At 36.2% G+C, this 17,981-nt stretch overlaps 1 protein-coding gene across 3 annotated transcripts in view; it reads right to left on the bottom strand.

Moving 5' to 3' along the window:
• Positions 1 to 1,978: 1,978 nt before the first annotated feature.
• The window catches only part of LOC149168025 (uncharacterized), a 140,410-nt gene continuing 124,407 nt past the window's right edge, over positions 1,979 to 17,981 (bottom strand). For all 3 annotated transcript variants that reach the window (XM_089433298.1, XM_089433300.1, XM_089433299.1), the window contains 5 exons: positions 3,716 to 3,898; positions 3,318 to 3,505; positions 3,049 to 3,208; positions 2,799 to 2,939; positions 1,979 to 2,650 (listed from right to left, as the gene is read on the bottom strand). In XM_089433298.1, the coding sequence (XP_089289424.1) occupies positions 2,456 to 2,650; positions 2,799 to 2,939; positions 3,049 to 3,208; positions 3,318 to 3,505; positions 3,716 to 3,898 (867 nt within the window). In that variant the 3' untranslated portion in view covers positions 1,979 to 2,455. The remainder of the gene's footprint in view (positions 2,651 to 2,798; positions 2,940 to 3,048; positions 3,209 to 3,317; positions 3,506 to 3,715; positions 3,899 to 17,981) is intronic.

The following is a 17,981-nucleotide window of genomic DNA, read 5'->3' on the forward strand; positions in this document are numbered from 1 at the left end:
GAAATTTTGGAAGGAAACCCCAATCCAAAATAGAAATGTATATCATCATAAAAACAATGTTTCTCTAGCACTATTTTCTCTATTACTTCATATTTGCTAGTGTTTTCTCATTTTTCATCACCTTTTTAATTTATGTGATTCTAATTTTATATTTTAATTTGTTCCATAAATGCAATGGTAGTTCTATTTTTTCAATATGGTTAATAGACGTTGAAGGCTAGTGATTGCTACATCCACAAAATATTTGTACCATGCAAATCCACCCGAAGAGAAAGATCACTTCATGTTAGCTCAACCATAGAGCCTGATCTCGAGGGTGTCGAGAATTGAACCAATGGCCCAACCACAGGACTCAACCCTCCGGGTGATCTCGAGGGTGTCAAGAGAATTGAACCCGTGACCCAACCCTTTGGGTGTTGAGAAAATTGAACTCATGACCTCTCAATAGCAAAAGTGCTTTAACAATGACAGCAAAGATGCTTTAATTATGAGAACTCAGCAAACACTATCAAATTTGTTTTTCCATAAACTTATAATAAAATAATGTAATTATTATAAAAAATTTGTTCACTCCAATAAAATTATAATATTGTTTATTGATGGTTTTTTTCTATTATTTTATTAAAATAGTACGGTCACAATTATTAATAATTGAAATTTTAAATAATGAAAAAAATTATCAATCAAATCAAATTTGAAATATAAATTAATTGGGAGGAAAAAGTTGAAATTGACCGGGTAATAAAAAGTTAAATATATATATATATGAAACATATAATAATAACAACCATTAAACATCATAAGTTGAAATTTAATATCTTTATATAAGTGAATAAAAATTGAATTTTAATATCTATGAATCAAAATTTTATATTATGAGTTTTAATTTATTTTATTTCTAGATTTCTCACGCATCAATGAAAAATAAACTATCGTAAATTTATCAAGCATAAAAAGAAATCAATTTCCTATAATATATATATATATATATATATATATATATATATATATAATTCCATATCCTACATTAATTTCTTCTTATTAAACCTTGTATATTAAAATTATAATTTTATGTGATAAATTGAAATTTAAATAGATCAAAACTGGTTTGATTTTTTCAAATATAGTCACATACCCATGCCTCCTTGAGTTACACCTTTGCTCAAATTCATCTGGTGCAGTTACAAAACAAAAGCGGCTGCGACTAAGAGATAAACAGTAAGCTATTGATGACTTCGCAATTGTTTTGGGAATCCATAACTTGTCTCGCTCTCTATGTTGTAGTATAGCTATTTTGAAAATGTCTATATTCGGGATCGGGATGGAGAGGGCCAGGAAAAAGCAATGCATCTAAACAAATTTGTCATACACAAAACCAAGTCAATGGAAGTGAGCACTGATATGACTAAAGTTTTTCTCATACTAGTTACCAGGTGATCAAGAATATACAGTCAGCGTGGATTAAATTAGTAAAATCTGCCTCTATGGATGAGCATTTGGAGCTAGAAGATATAGAAAGAATTCATATAATGAGCGTGGATTAAATTAGTAAAATCTGCCTATATGGATGAGCACTTGGAGCTAGAAGATATAAAAAAGAACTCAGATAATAAGCGTGGATTAATTTAGCAAAATATGCCTATATAGATGAGCATTATGTAGACTCGACTTAGGCCCGCCATACAGAATTCATATGAACCAAAGGAGCAACGTAAGTCTGAATAGAACTTTGTCAGATAAAGGTTTGTATATTTCCAATTTCAGTACAAGTATATAGAGACAAGATTCCTCAAGTAGAAGGTGAACATCTGTTCATGGGTGCATTATGGCCTAATCTATGTGTTACACCAAGAGTTGAAACAAGGAATTACACTGGAAATGGTGGAAGGAGCTCGATCTATTTCGTCAATATAGATGGTCTGTAAATATACACACAAGGCAATGGCAACTTCAAAATTACATCTAATGTACAGAAAACTAAGATGAATACTTTGTATAACAAACCAATTATATAGAGTAAATACTCTGTCAAGTTCTGAAGTAAAAACGAGTATCTGATCTTCACTTTCAATGTTATTTTTATCAGGCTATGCAAAACAGTGCTCAGTGGCATCTATCTACCTGATAGTTTGCGCGTTTATGTTTCCAAATTCTATAAATAAAAAACAATGAAGAGTTTGTGTTTTCTGCAGTTTTGTCGCTCTTCGACTGGTACTGAATAACTTATCCAATACCTTCCGCGCATGTATTATTGTAGCAATGGTATTTGTAAAAAGAATTACATGGAAAAAACAAAAAACGTCTATGCAAATACGATCCAAGCTGCAAACAATGTGAACAGTGGACCTGAACTTGCTCTGATTAGTAGCCATATGGCAAGCTCAACAGATTCGATGAAATGAACCAGAAACTACTCGTTCGTAGTAGAAGAAATATGGCTCTTATTTAAAATTAGTTAACAATATATCCTGAAAGGTACAATCACAAACTTCTTTGCTTGCTTCAGATTGCAGATAGGACACTTTCCTTTGTTCTTCTGCCAATGGTTTTTAGCACATGCCATACAGATATCCTTATGGCCACAGTCTTCATACAATGCTCTGGCTAACTTGGGACCAAAATCCCTATCGCAGTTCACACAACGTTTAGCCTGAAAAAGAATCAATTAATAGTTAGAAAATAACCTGTCATCTACAGAAAGTGCTGGCATTTTTATAAGATATTGTAGCAAAAGGATTATTAAAACATATAAAAAAGAAAATTAACAGTACAAATTAATTTAAAATAACAAAAACTACCTGTTCAGTCTCTGCTTTAGTGGCATTAGCTAATTTCTCCGTTTCAGCTTTGGCAGTTTCCACTTCTTTCTCAAGCTCTCTTTGTTCCATGAGCTTCTTTTGCAGCATCTCTTGCCGTTCTTTTTGACACTTCTCCTTGAACTAATAACAAAATAGCTGGAGCAAGCTAAGCATATATTTTCCAGTAGACAAACCTTAATTGAATTTACATAACAGATCCTCAACCTTCACAACAATGTCTATAACTAACCTGTAACATTTGCTGATGGTGTTTAGCTTGAAGCTCCAGTTTCTGTTTGTTTAACCTTTCCTCAAGTTCAGCAAACTTCTTCTCCATTTTAGCTGCTAATTCCTTGTCAAGCCTCACCTGTCTCATAGCTATGCTTCCTCTTATTTCAGCTAGTCTCAACCTGACAAAACCAAAGTTGTCAAACTAGTGAAACAAAGGAAAAACAAACAAGAAATACTTATGCTATTAACTAAGTACAAAATTTAAAACAATCACTGATTTAGGCGTACTCCTGTTCTTTCTTCTCTTTCTGGATTCCTTGTTCCAATTCATGTTCAGCCCTCATATATTCTTCAGTTTCCTTCTCAAACTGTTGTTCATTTGCAGAAATCTTAGCTCTGATCTCTGATTCTCTCTGCTGATACTGGTACCACTTAATTTGCTTTTCCATTTCATAATTCCTCTTGTTTTCCTCCATCTGAAATCATCTACATGTTATAAATCATGATTGTGTTCTCATGCTTTTCCCTCTTTTTCATACTACATGATTTCCAGCTATCTCATGCAATGAGAATATCTTAGTTCTATTCCTAAAACACTGGCTTGCTTTCTTCGACATCTAGAAAATCTTATGTCCTTGAATCGAATAAAGTAAAATGTAGAAAAGAACTGATTCCAAACAAAATACCTTGGCTTTATGAACTTGTTTTGCTTCCTCTTCCTGTTGCTTGTAAAGCTGGACTTCGTCATTTTTCTTCTGCAGTTCTTCAGCTACTTGATTAAACTCGAGTTTCTCAACCTCCAATGCTTGTGTCTTTTGTTCTGCTTCTTCCTCAAGCACTTGAATTTCTTTACACACTCTTTCATTTTCCTGTATTCAATTGCGATCAGAGAGAAAATTAGCTCTATGAAAAGAATATAATAAACCAGACAGATCACTGAAAAGAAAGAAGGTTGCACGTTAGCTACATATAACATCTGTACATGAAAAGCTAATGATCACTCTTGGCCACTTGCCCGCTACAATTCAGATGGAAACATGCAATAGCTGCACTAGGCTACCAAAAAGGCCACAACGCACCCAAAGTTCAGATCCAATAGATTACTATTAAGCACCTTTTAGCCACTAGAAAATAGATTTAATAGTGGAATCCCACTAAAATGGAGATGACTGATACAGATTAGAGATCAAGAATGAGTGTCAGAATACCAATATGTTTCATTTGTTGATGTGGACTATTAGACTACAGTTGCAAATAGCGTGATACCCTCCTTTACATTTCACGAGGTTATTCATCTTCAAATAGTGAAATACAAAAGCAACTAAAAGGTATTCAAGTTGTGAAGGGGGTAACTAATAAAGATTATATTCCTTAAATTTGTTTCTATATCCTGATACTCAAAACTGGATCTACTAGGTTTGGGACCCTTTTTCCGCTTCTTTATGGTCTCAATATGATATTATGACCTAGAAGTGACAATGATATTAGTTTCTGCTTCTTGTAGGGATCTCTTCTGGAGTTTTCAAGCCAGTGAATGAACACTTGTTAACCTATGTGTTGCCAGCCTTGGCATTAATTAAATGTCACCCTTTTAGCCCAGGTTTAAGTTTTTAACTCCTTGGCTTTGGTAGGTGAAGACTTAAAACATGCACAAGGAAAATTGAAACTGAACGTGTTAGAGTTACATCAGAGTTCTATCTGGCAGAGTCCAATTGACCATACTGATGCACAAGAAATAAGGATAGAAGGTACAGAGCATGAGAAAAGACCCAAGAGAGAAGCATCTCAGAATTGGGTGTTACCCTCTGCAATTTCCAGTGTTTTGATGCTAAAAAAGTCGTTATCTTATTCAGTTAGGTCCTCTTATTTCCTCCCTCATGCCTACCATGTTGTATTACTGTTCATAGCAGGTTTGCTTTCATAATTTTCCCAAGATTTTTCAGGTTGCCAATTTTTCCAATTCTGATCACTTCCAAAATTTGCTCCAGTATTTTCGAGAAGCTTCTTTCCAGACCTTTGTGATATACACCCAAACAATATTTACAACACTGGTCTGACATCCACTTTTGGTATGCAACACAAAATTGATAAGCTTGGCAGGTGGTGCAGCATGTAGATGGAGTTGTAAGAAATGTTCAAATACATACACAGATCCTATACAGTGGTCACGGCCCACTTTCTGCAAGAATTCAGGCATGGAATCGATGGGTGTAAGAAGACTTGGGATCCTGCCAATAGAAGAGTTTTTGCGGCGGAACAAGGGAAAGATAGTAGAGGCAATGCAAGAAATTGGAGGCAATGGGAATCCAGTCCGTTGCCAAACACAATACGTCACTAACCAAGAATTGTGACCGAAGCAAGAAACAGGCAGAATTTTGGTGGCACCTTAGAAAGGCTATTTGATGCTCATAGACACTCAAGTGGCGTGATGTTTATCTGCAGCATTCAGGAATGTATTTATGTGGGTCATTCACCAAACTTTTTTTCACTTATCCAAGTATTCTCATCTTCAGAGAGATCCTTAAATTTCACCAAAAAATCTATACTGTCCACATGACAGGTCACAATTATCTCAACCTCTTCTTTCTTCTTCTAGAGTAACTACTCTTGCTAATCAACCCCACTCTGCGTCTCCTCTTTAGTGACAGTCAAGAAAGATAACCCCACAAAAACTGAAGAAATCAGTTACACAGGAAAAACAAATTGATCTGCATTGTCATTTAACCTTTTCATTCAAAACAGCCTACTTTGTAATTGTTTCAATGTATTGCATGCACCTATGGAAACCTATCCTTCCTCAAGAACTCCATCACATTATCTTTCACCTTGCAAGCTTTCTAGCTTCTAAAATAATAAAATCTCTCTGTACTTTCATTCAACTTCTCAAGTGTATACATCACATATATGGACATCCCTGGACAATTCAATTCCCTATTGTAACCAATTTGAAAAAGACAACTCATGTGATTTTGCAATGAAACGAATTGGCCGAGGTAAGACCAAACCGCATTGCCTGGGGTGGTCACCATCTTTGCTTGATCGTCCTTTTAGGGGGCCATACCTTGTACTATATGATAAAGCTTGCTCCCCAACTTGCTTCATATAGTTTTCGAAAAGTGTCTTGATATTCCATGGTTTTAGTTTTGGTATCCCTTTGTTGGACCTCAGGGAGTGCGTAACAAACATAGGAATGGATTTCAGAGATCTGTGGTTTGAGCTTTTTGTATTTTTGACCGGAGAATCCACAGTTGAAGAATTTATACACCGACGTTTCGAATCCCAAATGGGATCCATCATCAGGGAATAGAGAAAGATGATCAGAGAAAGATGATAAAAAGAAGAGCCAGATGAAGGAAATAAATACTCATGAGGGATAAGACTGGATTGAGGTTACACCACTAGGAATATGAGCAAGCCATTTTTAATCTATCGAGATTTCAGTTATGACTCTGCACTCTAAGATTCCCTTAATGCTACCAATTGCTCCCCTAAAGTTTAGGTTTCTTTGGATAGGATAATAGAGGGTTATATATAGATTTTAATTTAAGTTCATGATGGCTAAGCTTCAAAAAATGATGCAGTCAGCATTGATATCGTTGGCATGATGACGCTGTCAAGAATGTTGTGTTGAGAAAAGAGATTAAAAAGAAAAACATGTGCACTAAGTCTATTTACAAACTTCAGTTAACATTGGTTGTTAATCTCTATCATACCGCTTTAATGGCCAATTTGTTAACTTTTCCACCAAGAACGTCACAAAATTTACAAATTCCTAAATAAAGTCTTCATAAATGTAACAGCTAGTTCATCCTATGAAGGACAATACTAAAGTTCAATTTCCATGTTTCATACTTTCTCCCAAATTAAGTGGTGAACTTCTATATGTTCTATGTTTAATGAAAAGCGGTGTTTCCCCCAGCTTGAATACTCCAGAATTATCACCAAAAAAAAGGTTGCTCCACTCTACTTAACACCTACATCATCATAAAATCTCCTAAGCCACAATGCTTTGCATGCACCATAGTTTTGTACTCCACCTCTATGAAAGATAAAGCAATCACATCTTACTCCTTGGTAGTCCACAAAATAGCACCTAAACCCAACTTCAATACATATCCTACAGTAAATTCCCCATCATCCAGTGGTCCTGCACAATTTGAAGCCATGAAGCCTATCAAATCAACCCTGTCACTTTAGGCAAACTCCACCGAAATAAAATGTGAAGCGAACAAAGTTCCTTCTACAAATTAATTACTCCAAAAGACTTGGAATGTCAAGATATCCATTTAGGATACAAATATATATTAAATAAAATGAATAAGAATAAGAATGATAATGGTTTACAAATGAGAACGAGAGGCTTGCTTATATACCAAGCGTCTCTTCATGAAGAGTCATGTCCTATAGGCTATTAGACATGCCTCTTCAACCTAATTACTAGCTTAACTAACTATTATTTATGATTATTATCTTTTACATTATATTTATATTATTTATATATTTTATTTGTTACATTGCCTTCTTCCTCAAAAAGCTTTGTCCTCAAAGCTTGTCGATGAAAAAGACTTGATCTCTTTTTCGACTTCGAAAGTCTTTCTGTCTCAGAATAGTCATCCTCGTCGATACAAGTTGATATGATCTTCTTAGTGACAAACAAAATTGTGAGAAGGGATCAGGCCATCCAAGATTAATCTTCTGTATAGTATTCTGATCACTGGAATTTTGTAACGACTTGTTAGCATAAGACTGGATTGAGGTTACATCACTATTATTTGGAACATCAGTTTGTTGTTTCGGTTCTGAATGGTTCAGATATGTAGCATGGTTGATTCGTCTATTCTCATGATTCAGATGCCGATATAAAGTTTTTAGATTTTCTTCTGGCGAAGATGTTGTTGAATTGGTTATGGAACATTCACTTGGGATGTCCATTGTCTGAACTGCAACATCTACGTGTGTCGTTTCTTCAACTGACTTGTCTTTTTGAGTTGTCATATTCACTGGATCGGTATTCGTTCCCTTATTTTCAACTTGAACTGTTGTGACTGGAGATTTCGATACTTCTTCTTGAGTGACTTGTTCCAACTTATCTTTTAATGCTTTCTTATCCTCCTTAAGTTTCTTAGTTTGATTGAGCACTTTGATTATGGTTTCTTAAACGTAAAAAGTTATTTGGTTTTTTATTCATCAACCTTATTTTCAGTGTTTTGAATTTTAAGTTTTTCATCTTTTAGATCTTTGATTTGTTCTAATAAATTTTTATTAAGGTTCTTTAAACGTAAATTTTCCTCTTCTTCTTCTAATAAATGCTACTTGAGTTCTTTCTTTGAGACTTTAGTCTTCTTCACTTGTGCTAGTAATTTTTTGACGTGGTCCTTGAGACAAGAAATTTCTTCGTTCTTTTCCATTATTTCTTTGTAATGTATATCCACAATATTTCTATGTTTGCATTCTAACACTTCCTTGCTTTGTTGAATTTTGGCTATTTTGTCATTCTCTTGATCTTTTAGCTGCATTTTCTCGATACACTAGATAACATCATTTTGTGGAAGTGATGATGGATGTAGAGAATCGAAGAAGGAATCCATTCTCTTTCTCTTCTCAATTTGTCGCTCAAATATTGTAATTAATTGTTCTATATCTCTTGTGAATGATTGTCTTTATTCCTTACTCATAGATTCCATATTTTTTCTTTTTCTTCACTTCTTTTATCTTCCTCTTTTTTTTCAACAATTTATTTTTTTCTTTTTTCTTTTTTTCTTTTTTTTAATATGATATATTCTCTCTCCTTTTTTTTTTACTCTTTTTATATAATTTCTCTTTTTTTTTTCTTTTTTTGTATATATTCTTTTAATCTATAAAATATATTTCCACTTCTCTTATATAAAAATCTAATATATATATATATATATATATATATATATATATATTTTCAAATATTCTCTTCTTCTTCTTCTTTTGTTCACTCTTTTAATAAAAAATTTATAATAAAAAAAAATTAATATATATAATTATAAATTATATATATTATATAATTTTAATTTATATATATTATAAAATTATAATTATATAAAATTTATATATACTTTTTTGAGACCCACTTTTCCTTTTATATGTAACTTATAAGGCTTATATAGTATCCTTTTTTATAATTATAATAATATTTTTTTTTCTCAGAAAATTTGGATGAGACGTGACTCTTGGTACAATGTACAATTGTGGTACGGTCACAATCTTTAGAATTGAACAATTAAAATTATTTAGATCACACCTTTTTTCTCCAATGTTATCAAAATATCTTTTACTTTTAAAATACCATGGGCAATTACCATGGGTTGTTTCTAAAACCTCGGTTAATGTTCTCCACGTAAAATGTAAAACTTACTACTGGTTTCTAAAACCACGGGCTTCTCCACGTAAAAAATTTTAAATATACTTGAAAAGATTCCCGCTTATCTTTATTATGCACTTTTATCAATAATGTAAAACCTTATATATATATATATATATATATATATATATATATATATATACATTTCACTTTTTTTTTTGTTCAAAATATATTATTTCCTTTCCTCTTTTTTTTATATACCCTTCTTCTTTATTCTTTATTTATTTTTTTTAAATTATGGCCAAATACCTAAAAAATGAAGAATCTCCCCCAGCAACGAGGTTGATGATAGGTTGATAGCCAAAGGCCTGGTGATCAGCCAACGTGACTCTGATACCAAATGAAGCAAACAAAGTTCCTTCTACAAATTAATTACTCCAAAAGACTTGGAATGTCAAGATATCCATTTAGGATACAAATATATATTAAATAAAATGAATAAGAATAAGAATGATAATGATTTACAAATGAGAACGAGAGGCTTGCTTATATACCAAGCAAGTGTCTCTTCATAGAGAGTCATGTCCTATTAGACATGCCTCTTCAACCTAATTACTAGCTTAACTAACTATTATTTATGATTATTATCTTTTACATTATATTTATATTATTTATATATTTTATTCGTTACAAAATGTTCTTCATATACCACAAATCACTGTCACATTATCACCAATAGATTTCTTCTCTTGCTCTAGCTTCCAACACTCCTCTCCCATAACTCTCCAGAGTCCAAACCCATGTGAGTCGTGGTTTTCTTCCCTACCATGTCCCCTACATTGAAACTCTCTCTCCACCCTAGCTTGCACCCTCGCTCCTATCGACCGCTTCCATGAAAATTGAATGCACTAACCCTGACTCCATGACCCCATCCTCCTCTCCCCATAGCCATACTACCCCATACCATGTCCACCTCTACCTTGAATCACCTCATTCCCTATGACCTCAACTACTCGCCCTTCATCACATGTTCTTGCGAAGTTGTGATCCCACACCCTACCGGTTTCTTATCCTCCCCAATCATCCTAACCTCCCCACTTCAATTCCTCACTCAATGTCCCTCATCAGAAGCTCACCCACATACACTACAAGTGTAAAACATGGCTAATGATTGTGACTATAATAGGCACAATTGAAACAATAGATACAACACATGGGATGTAAAGCAAACACAAGAAGCACAGTGAAAGTGAATTTTGATGGTGGAACCAGGTAGTAGCAGAATGGCAACACGACATATCAATAAACCCCACACAAACTTGGATTTCAAACTACAAAGGTGTAAAACATGGCTAATGACAATGACTATAATAGGCACAATTGAAACACTAGATACAACACATGGGATGTAAAGCAAACACAAGAAGCACAGTGAAAGCGAATTTTGATGGTGGAACCAGGTAGTAGCAGAATGGCAACATGACATATCATCAATAAACCCCACACAAACTTGGATTTCAAACTACAAAGACTTTTCAAGCATTTGGAGCATCCCAAACTTATAAATTACAAATTGGAAACAAAAGTCCATGTCCTCTTCAACAATATTTCGAAAGTAGTATCCAAAAATATTATCCTCAAACAACTATTCAATGACACTAAAACTCAAGAAAACCTCCAATCTCCGAGTGATTTTCTTCATGTCGAAATCCTATAATCTAAAATGGATCATTATATAATTTTTCATCCATTTTGGTATTTTCTAGGTGGAAAAAATCATAGGAATTAGCTTGCATAGTGTAATATCCTAGGGTAATTTTTTGTCCTAGGGTTTCCAATTCAAGTTAGGGCTCCTAACAGAATAGAAATAGAAATTCATGCATTCATACAATAGCAGATATTTCTATACATATTGCTAGTTAACAATAGATTTGTATGAATGACAGCAATCTGCTATCCTCAATTCCACCACAAAACAGTGCTGACTGTCCAATTACCAGGGCTGTTACAGTCAATACTTTAACACAACACAGTGGCGAGAGTACTAAACCAATTCCAATAGTTCAACTTAATTCAACTAACAGCTTCTTCTACCCTTCTAATCTACACAGAATCTGACAATAATCAGGCTTCCTGTAGCTTAGAAAGCTTTGTAATGGTTCATAGCCCTAGGAGGGCCAAATATAAACCCTGCTTCCAGAACAGACTTCAGGCACAGACTGGAACCTTCATTGCTAGTTTATGACTGTAACGGGCCTCCAATGTATCTCTGCTAACCCTCACATCCACCCTTCATACAACCGCACTTCAAACTTCCAATTCCACTTCAGACCGAGATGTTGGTGCTCAGAACAAGCCCTTTTTCTGCACATATGTCCTGCATCCCTGCAATCTTCAGAAAAAAATTGTTGCTGCTTCAGATCTAAGTCACATGGTTTGGGTTTGGGTTCGGGTTCGGCAATGATTAGGTTTGGTTCAACTTCGAATTTTTTGATGAGGTTCAGATAAGGTTCACCATTAGGTTCGTCCATATACTTTTCTATATATATACATATATTGAATTTAAAACGAAATATAGGATAAAATAGCAAGAAATCAACATCAATAAACATAAAAAAATGCTATCAAGGACATAGAAACTGCAAGGATAGATTAAAAGTTTGAGTTGCGACCTGAGGTTATGAGTTTTGATCTATGGACTTGGTCAATGGCTATGAGTTTCGATGAGGCTCACCAAACCTAAAAAAAAAAATTAAGTTTTGCCAAAATTCGAACCTCAAGGTTGATGTTCGACGAACCTTGTGACATAGCTTCAAATGATTATGGGGCCGAATTCCTTAATTAATTGATTGGAAGGTACCCGCTATTGCTGCACAGATTTTCTGCCTTGAATCCCTTCCCTGTGCAGAGAAAACAAAGGAAATCTGCCTTCAGACCAGACCTAATTAATCCAAGGAATATGCTGCACCAGGACAAGGTATATCCTTGAACCAAATCAGAACTGCTCCAATGACCTGTGCCAGAACAAGAAAAAATGGTGACTAGGTAAGGTGGGATCACCTCCACCAAAACTAGTCCAAGAGAGAAAATGGGGTCTAAAACCCTCAGACTCCAGAGCCTCAGGCTCAACAAAACAGAAAATAAAATGATCTAATCCAAGTGATGATCAAATGAATCCAACCCTCTTGTATTTATAGATTTCCTTGAGGGGGATTTTTCTCCTTAATTAATTGAGTGAGGTTCACACAAAACCCCAACTTTGGTGTCTTTTGCCCCAACTGCCCCAAAACTTGTCCTCTGGTTTTTTGCCCCAGCTGCCCCAAATATACACATTGGGTATTTTGGGGTTTTCCCCTTTATCAAGGACTATATCCTATTGGGATCGATAGGCTACTTCATCCCTTGGGCCAATTAATCTCTTGGGGACATAACAGTCCCCCCTTCCTGACATTGCTTGTCCTCAAGCAATTGCAAATGGGGATGCATGGCCTCTTCAACCTTGGAGACTAAAGTCTCTTCTTGACATATCAATGCTGTCGGGATTCTTGGAACTTTTAAATTGGCAGCTTTCTGTTGTAATATACTGATTACAAGTATTATTAGCATGGTTACCGATAGCTTCTCCTGCAACAGCACCACAAGACAGTTCAGTTCACCACTAGTAACTACATTTTGATATTGACACCATTGAACTTTCTTTTTCAGTGGAACTGCATTTAAAGGAAGCCTTTTTGTAACTTTCCTTGGGAAAGGACATGAGCATGATTAGCTGCCGAGATACCCAACACAAGTTGCTTTGCCTTCTAGTCATTTTCAAATAAGTCAGACCTGAGATTGTAGAAAGCATAGGGAAGCATTATTATAATCATGACCAATATCTAAGACGCCATCCTCCTTATCACAATGAAACAGGCGATGTACTAGTTGGAAACTTGGATATAAGCAGGAAATGCTTGCTGGAGTACAGCACAGCCCCAGATCTGTATGGTCTCAATCTTTTGAAATTTCCACATTGCCGCCATCACAATTTCAGCAATTGTATGCAATTCTCCAATTCCATCAAGAACATTACCTGTGAAATCCCAATATCTATTCCACTTAGCACTGAAAGGTCCCTTTTGGCAGTCTGTTGTCCTGATTGTGCTGCTCTTGAGTCAAACAAGGATTTTATATCCCCACTGTTACAAATAAAATCTGATGAAGATAAGAGATCAAAAGATGAACCTGACGGAACAGCTTCTGTGAACACCTTGAGCATGCAACCGAGTGCATTTGTTCCATAACTTTGAACAGATTCTGAGTTTCTGAAAATCTTCATTGCTCCTACCACTGCCCATAGGGCTGCCCACCAATCATCAACTCTGGCTGATGCTTTCATTTCATCATGTTGCACACCAACTTCCTTATTGTCCTTGTAAGCATTTCGAGCATTCACAGTACCATATCACCCACAACTTCATTGGAAGTAGCATCAACAACCAACGTCAGCCTGCTTATATGGTCAAGCTTGAAACCATTTTCAGAAAATGTCTTGGCCACAGTCCCAAGCACATTGCATCCTTCATTTGCACTACTTCATTTGTTCTGCAAATAGCCATCGCACCAACAACTGCCACAATAGCACCATAATTCACCATGGCTAAAACAATCTTTATTCCAGCACAATGAACAAAATTCCATATAGTGCTTCAAAGCATACCACTGGATTCTCACATCCTGAGGAAACACAAACATTGTTGAGATAAGTGCATATGCACCTCCCTATCTGAATCTTTGGAAGCCGTTATGACCGATTGTGGTCTTTGCACAAAGCACTTGAAGAGTGTTGCATCCTGTCCTGGCTCGTTCAGAACTTGCAAGACCCACTAAATGAAGCTTTGCACATACAAAATCTTCACACCAATCTTCTCAGTACCTGGATCACAACTTAATACCGCATCCCATTTCCACTTATTCACCATATTGATAGTAAAGATAGCATGGGGACGACTGGATTGACTATTTATGTTAGTGCTTCCAATAGCTCGAGACAACGACTATTGAGCTAAAATAGAAGCCATTTCTTCTGGAGTGGTGACATCTATCTCTGATACACTTTAAGAGTTATTCCACAATTAGTTGTTTCCCGAATTTGTATGGGTGCCTTTACATGGAGAGTTGGCTTTCCACCACCAGGACTGTCTAGCTTCGTTGCAGCTGGAGGATTTGGGTCAAGTAGATCATGCACTTCATCTTTATTGGTAATACAGTTACCTTCAGTGCTGATACCCCTAGCTATGGTTTCTTCTTTAGGATCTTCCTCCTCCTAAGATGTTGCAGCCCCTTTCCCCATCCTAAATTTTGCAAAAGCCTTTGTCTTCTGCGCTTTCAGTAGCTGCTTTGTATGTTGTGCCATTATTTCCCTTATCCTTGCATGCTTAAGAATTTTATATGGGGCATTAATTGAACCTGCTGGTGATGATGTTATAAGTGCCTGTGCCCTTGGAGCTATCAGTGGCGTTGCCCTTACTTGAACAGGTCTTGCATTGATGGGCAGACTAGATGTTTTATGTTGAGCCAGAGGACGAGATTCGTTTTCAGACCAATAGGTATTAGAGGCGTGGCCAAGAAATTGCCATACAGATTTGGTGCAGGTTGGGGTGTATTGGCCATAGCATTCTGTTGAGTTGTTGGGGTCCAACAACTGGCATTGGTATGCTATCAAAACCATCAGATTTAAGAGATTGTCTCTTATATCCCCCTTTGGATGATTTAGCTAACCAAAATTGTAAGGTGAAGGCTTGGATCTGTCCACAGGTTCTACGAATTGAGGTTTTTCCTTCCCTTTAGGAAAATACAGCCATTTCCACTTTTCCATGCATGCGTTTATCCTTGATTCAGCTTCTTCTGTACTTTGTTTTTCTGTCTCAGGCTCACCCTTAGTGTCACTCAATTTGTTTTTCTTGCAGCTAGCTCAAAATTTGTTCCATTTCTTTATACCTGCTTTCTGTTGTGTACTCTTATCATCAGGTTCAAGAGATTGATCCTCTTCATTCTCCTTAGATGCTTCAGCTTTTCTGTCCAACTCCTCTAATTTTATAAGAGCAATTCTGTTCCAATATTGCAATCTTTTAATAGTTTCCGCTCGCTACTCTTCCAGCTTACGTCGAGACTCTGTATAGTCCTTGCCAAAAATTGCTTTCAGCGGTTCCATCTTCAAACACCCTCCAAGCTAGCAGGAAAGCCAGCTCTGATACCACTGTAAAATACTAGGGTAATTTTTTTGCTAGGGTTTCCAATTCAAGTTAGGGCCCCTAACAGAATATAAATAGAAATTCATGAATTCATGCAGTAGCAGATATTTCTATACATATTGCTAGTTAACAATAGATCTGTAAGAATGATAGCAATCTGGTATTCTCAATTCCACCACAAAACAGTACTGACTGTCCAATTACCAGGGCTGTTACAGCCAATACTTTAACACAACACAGTGGCAAGAGTACTGAACCAATTCCAACAATTTAACTTAATTCAACTAACAGCTTATTTTACGCTTCTAATCTGCACAGAATCTGACAATAATCAGCATGCCTGTAGCTCAGAAAAGCCTGCAATGATTCATAGCCCTAGGAGGGCCAAATATAAACTCTGCTTCAAGAACAGGCTTCAGACGCAGACTGGAACCTTCGTTGCTAGTTTATGACTGGAACAGGCCTCCACTGTACCTCTGCTAACCCTCAAATCCGCCCTTCAAACAACTGCACTTCAAACTTCCCAATTCCATTTCAGACTGAGATGTTGGTGCTCAGAACAAACCCTTCTTCTGCATAGATGTCATGCGGCTGCTGCTGGGGCCTGGCCCTGCAGTTTTCAAGAAAAAAATCATTATTGCTTCAGCTGATTATGGGACCGAATTCCTTGATTAATTGCTTGGAAGGTACCTGCTATCGCAGCACAGATTTTCTGCCTCAAGCTCAACAAAACAGAGACAAAAGTGATTTAATCCAAGTGATGATCAAATGAATCCAAGCCCCTTGTATTTATAGATTTCCTTGAGGGGGAATTTTTCCTTAATTAATTGAGATTCACACCAAACCCCAACTTTGGGCTTTTTGCCCCAGCTGCCCTAAAACTCGCCCTTCGTTGTCCAAATGGGTCTTTTCAAGTTTTTCCCTTTATCAAGGACTATAGCCTACGAGGATGGATAGGCTACTTTGTTCCTTGGGCCAATTACTCCCTTCGGGCATTACACACAGCCCATTTTAGTGGCAAGTCCCAATGTGGAGATTTGGGGTTCAAAACCTTCTAGAGCCATTTAAGGCATCAAACAACACTTTTTGGGGTCAAAAAGTTGCAAACATAGCTTGTAGCTCCACGACATTAATCTTCACACTGACACCTTTCCAACAAGGTGAAAATCACCCCAATCAAGGTTCGTATACAAAATTCATCACTCCCACAAAATGACCTACCTAGTTGACCACAATGATATCAACTCAATCCCATGTCAACCCCCATTACTCACAAATGTGGGGCTTGTTATTTCTGAATTTTCAAGAAGATTCTAAAAGGTCCAAAACATAACACCAACTGAGGGTTGCGGCTAAAAAACCCTAACCCTAGACGACTATCAGGTTATGTTAAATATTGACCACTAGGAGGAGAGGGAGATCCAATCTTTAGCATTGTACTTGTTCTATAGCTGAGTAGAGGATCTATGAGTGGGATTTGAGAGCATAATAAAGGAGGAAAAATATTTTGTAGCAACCACTCAGGCTACAATGTCATAGGCAATTCCATAGTGAGTGCCCCTCTGTATTGAATTTTGGTAACTAAAGAAATTATTGTGGAGCATAGACCTCACCTTCTAGATTCTCTCATATCGGGTTTCCCAAGATACATCTTGTGTTTATTTGTGCAGATGGTGTGTTCATTTGCATGTTCTTTCATTTTCATTTTTCATTTATTTTTATAAATTTCAGCAATATACTAGTGGTAGTACACTTCAGATCCATGGAAATAAAACTGCAGAGTAAAAGATTTCAAAATATTACAAGGTCTATTGCCATGAAATGTTCCAATGGAATATCCCGACAATTTACAAATCATTTTGGTATTAGATTAGTATTCTTTTGGCTATTTGCGGGAAGTTACAAGATCCAGGAATTGGTTTAGGAAGTCGGTCACAGAACCCTAGCCATGGCAGATTGAGTCCAAGTCCAACTGTTATAACCCTCAAGATGCAACAAAAGGAAGAAGTCTGAGGATGGAAAAGCAAGTCATTGATATCTATTACAACATGGCCCTTTTCATTGTGGTTCTCACAAACAAGTTGGTAGCTCTAACTCAAAAGTTCTACCAAATAAGAAATTGGGAGATAGTGAAGACCAAGAAAAGAAGTCGAAGAAACAGCCCAACAAGAAGCAACCAAGTTCAACCTCTATTTAAAATGAACGTGAAAGTGGACATCAAGCCCTACCAAGGCATTCAAAACCCTCATCAAGTCCTACTTTTACCCTATTGGGTATGTGTTACCACTCAATCTAGCAGGTGTCCTAGGAGGGGTACCTAAGGGACAACTACTAGACCAAATGACAACAATGTCAGTCTTCCCTGCTCTTTACGGACTTTCATCGATG

Source organism: Pinus tabuliformis, chromosome 5_1 (genome assembly GCF_031772625.1).
Source record: "Pinus tabuliformis cultivar Carrire ecotype Pingquan chromosome 5_1, CPIR1, whole genome shotgun sequence".
NCBI lineage: Eukaryota > Viridiplantae > Streptophyta > Pinopsida > Pinales > Pinaceae > Pinus > Pinus tabuliformis.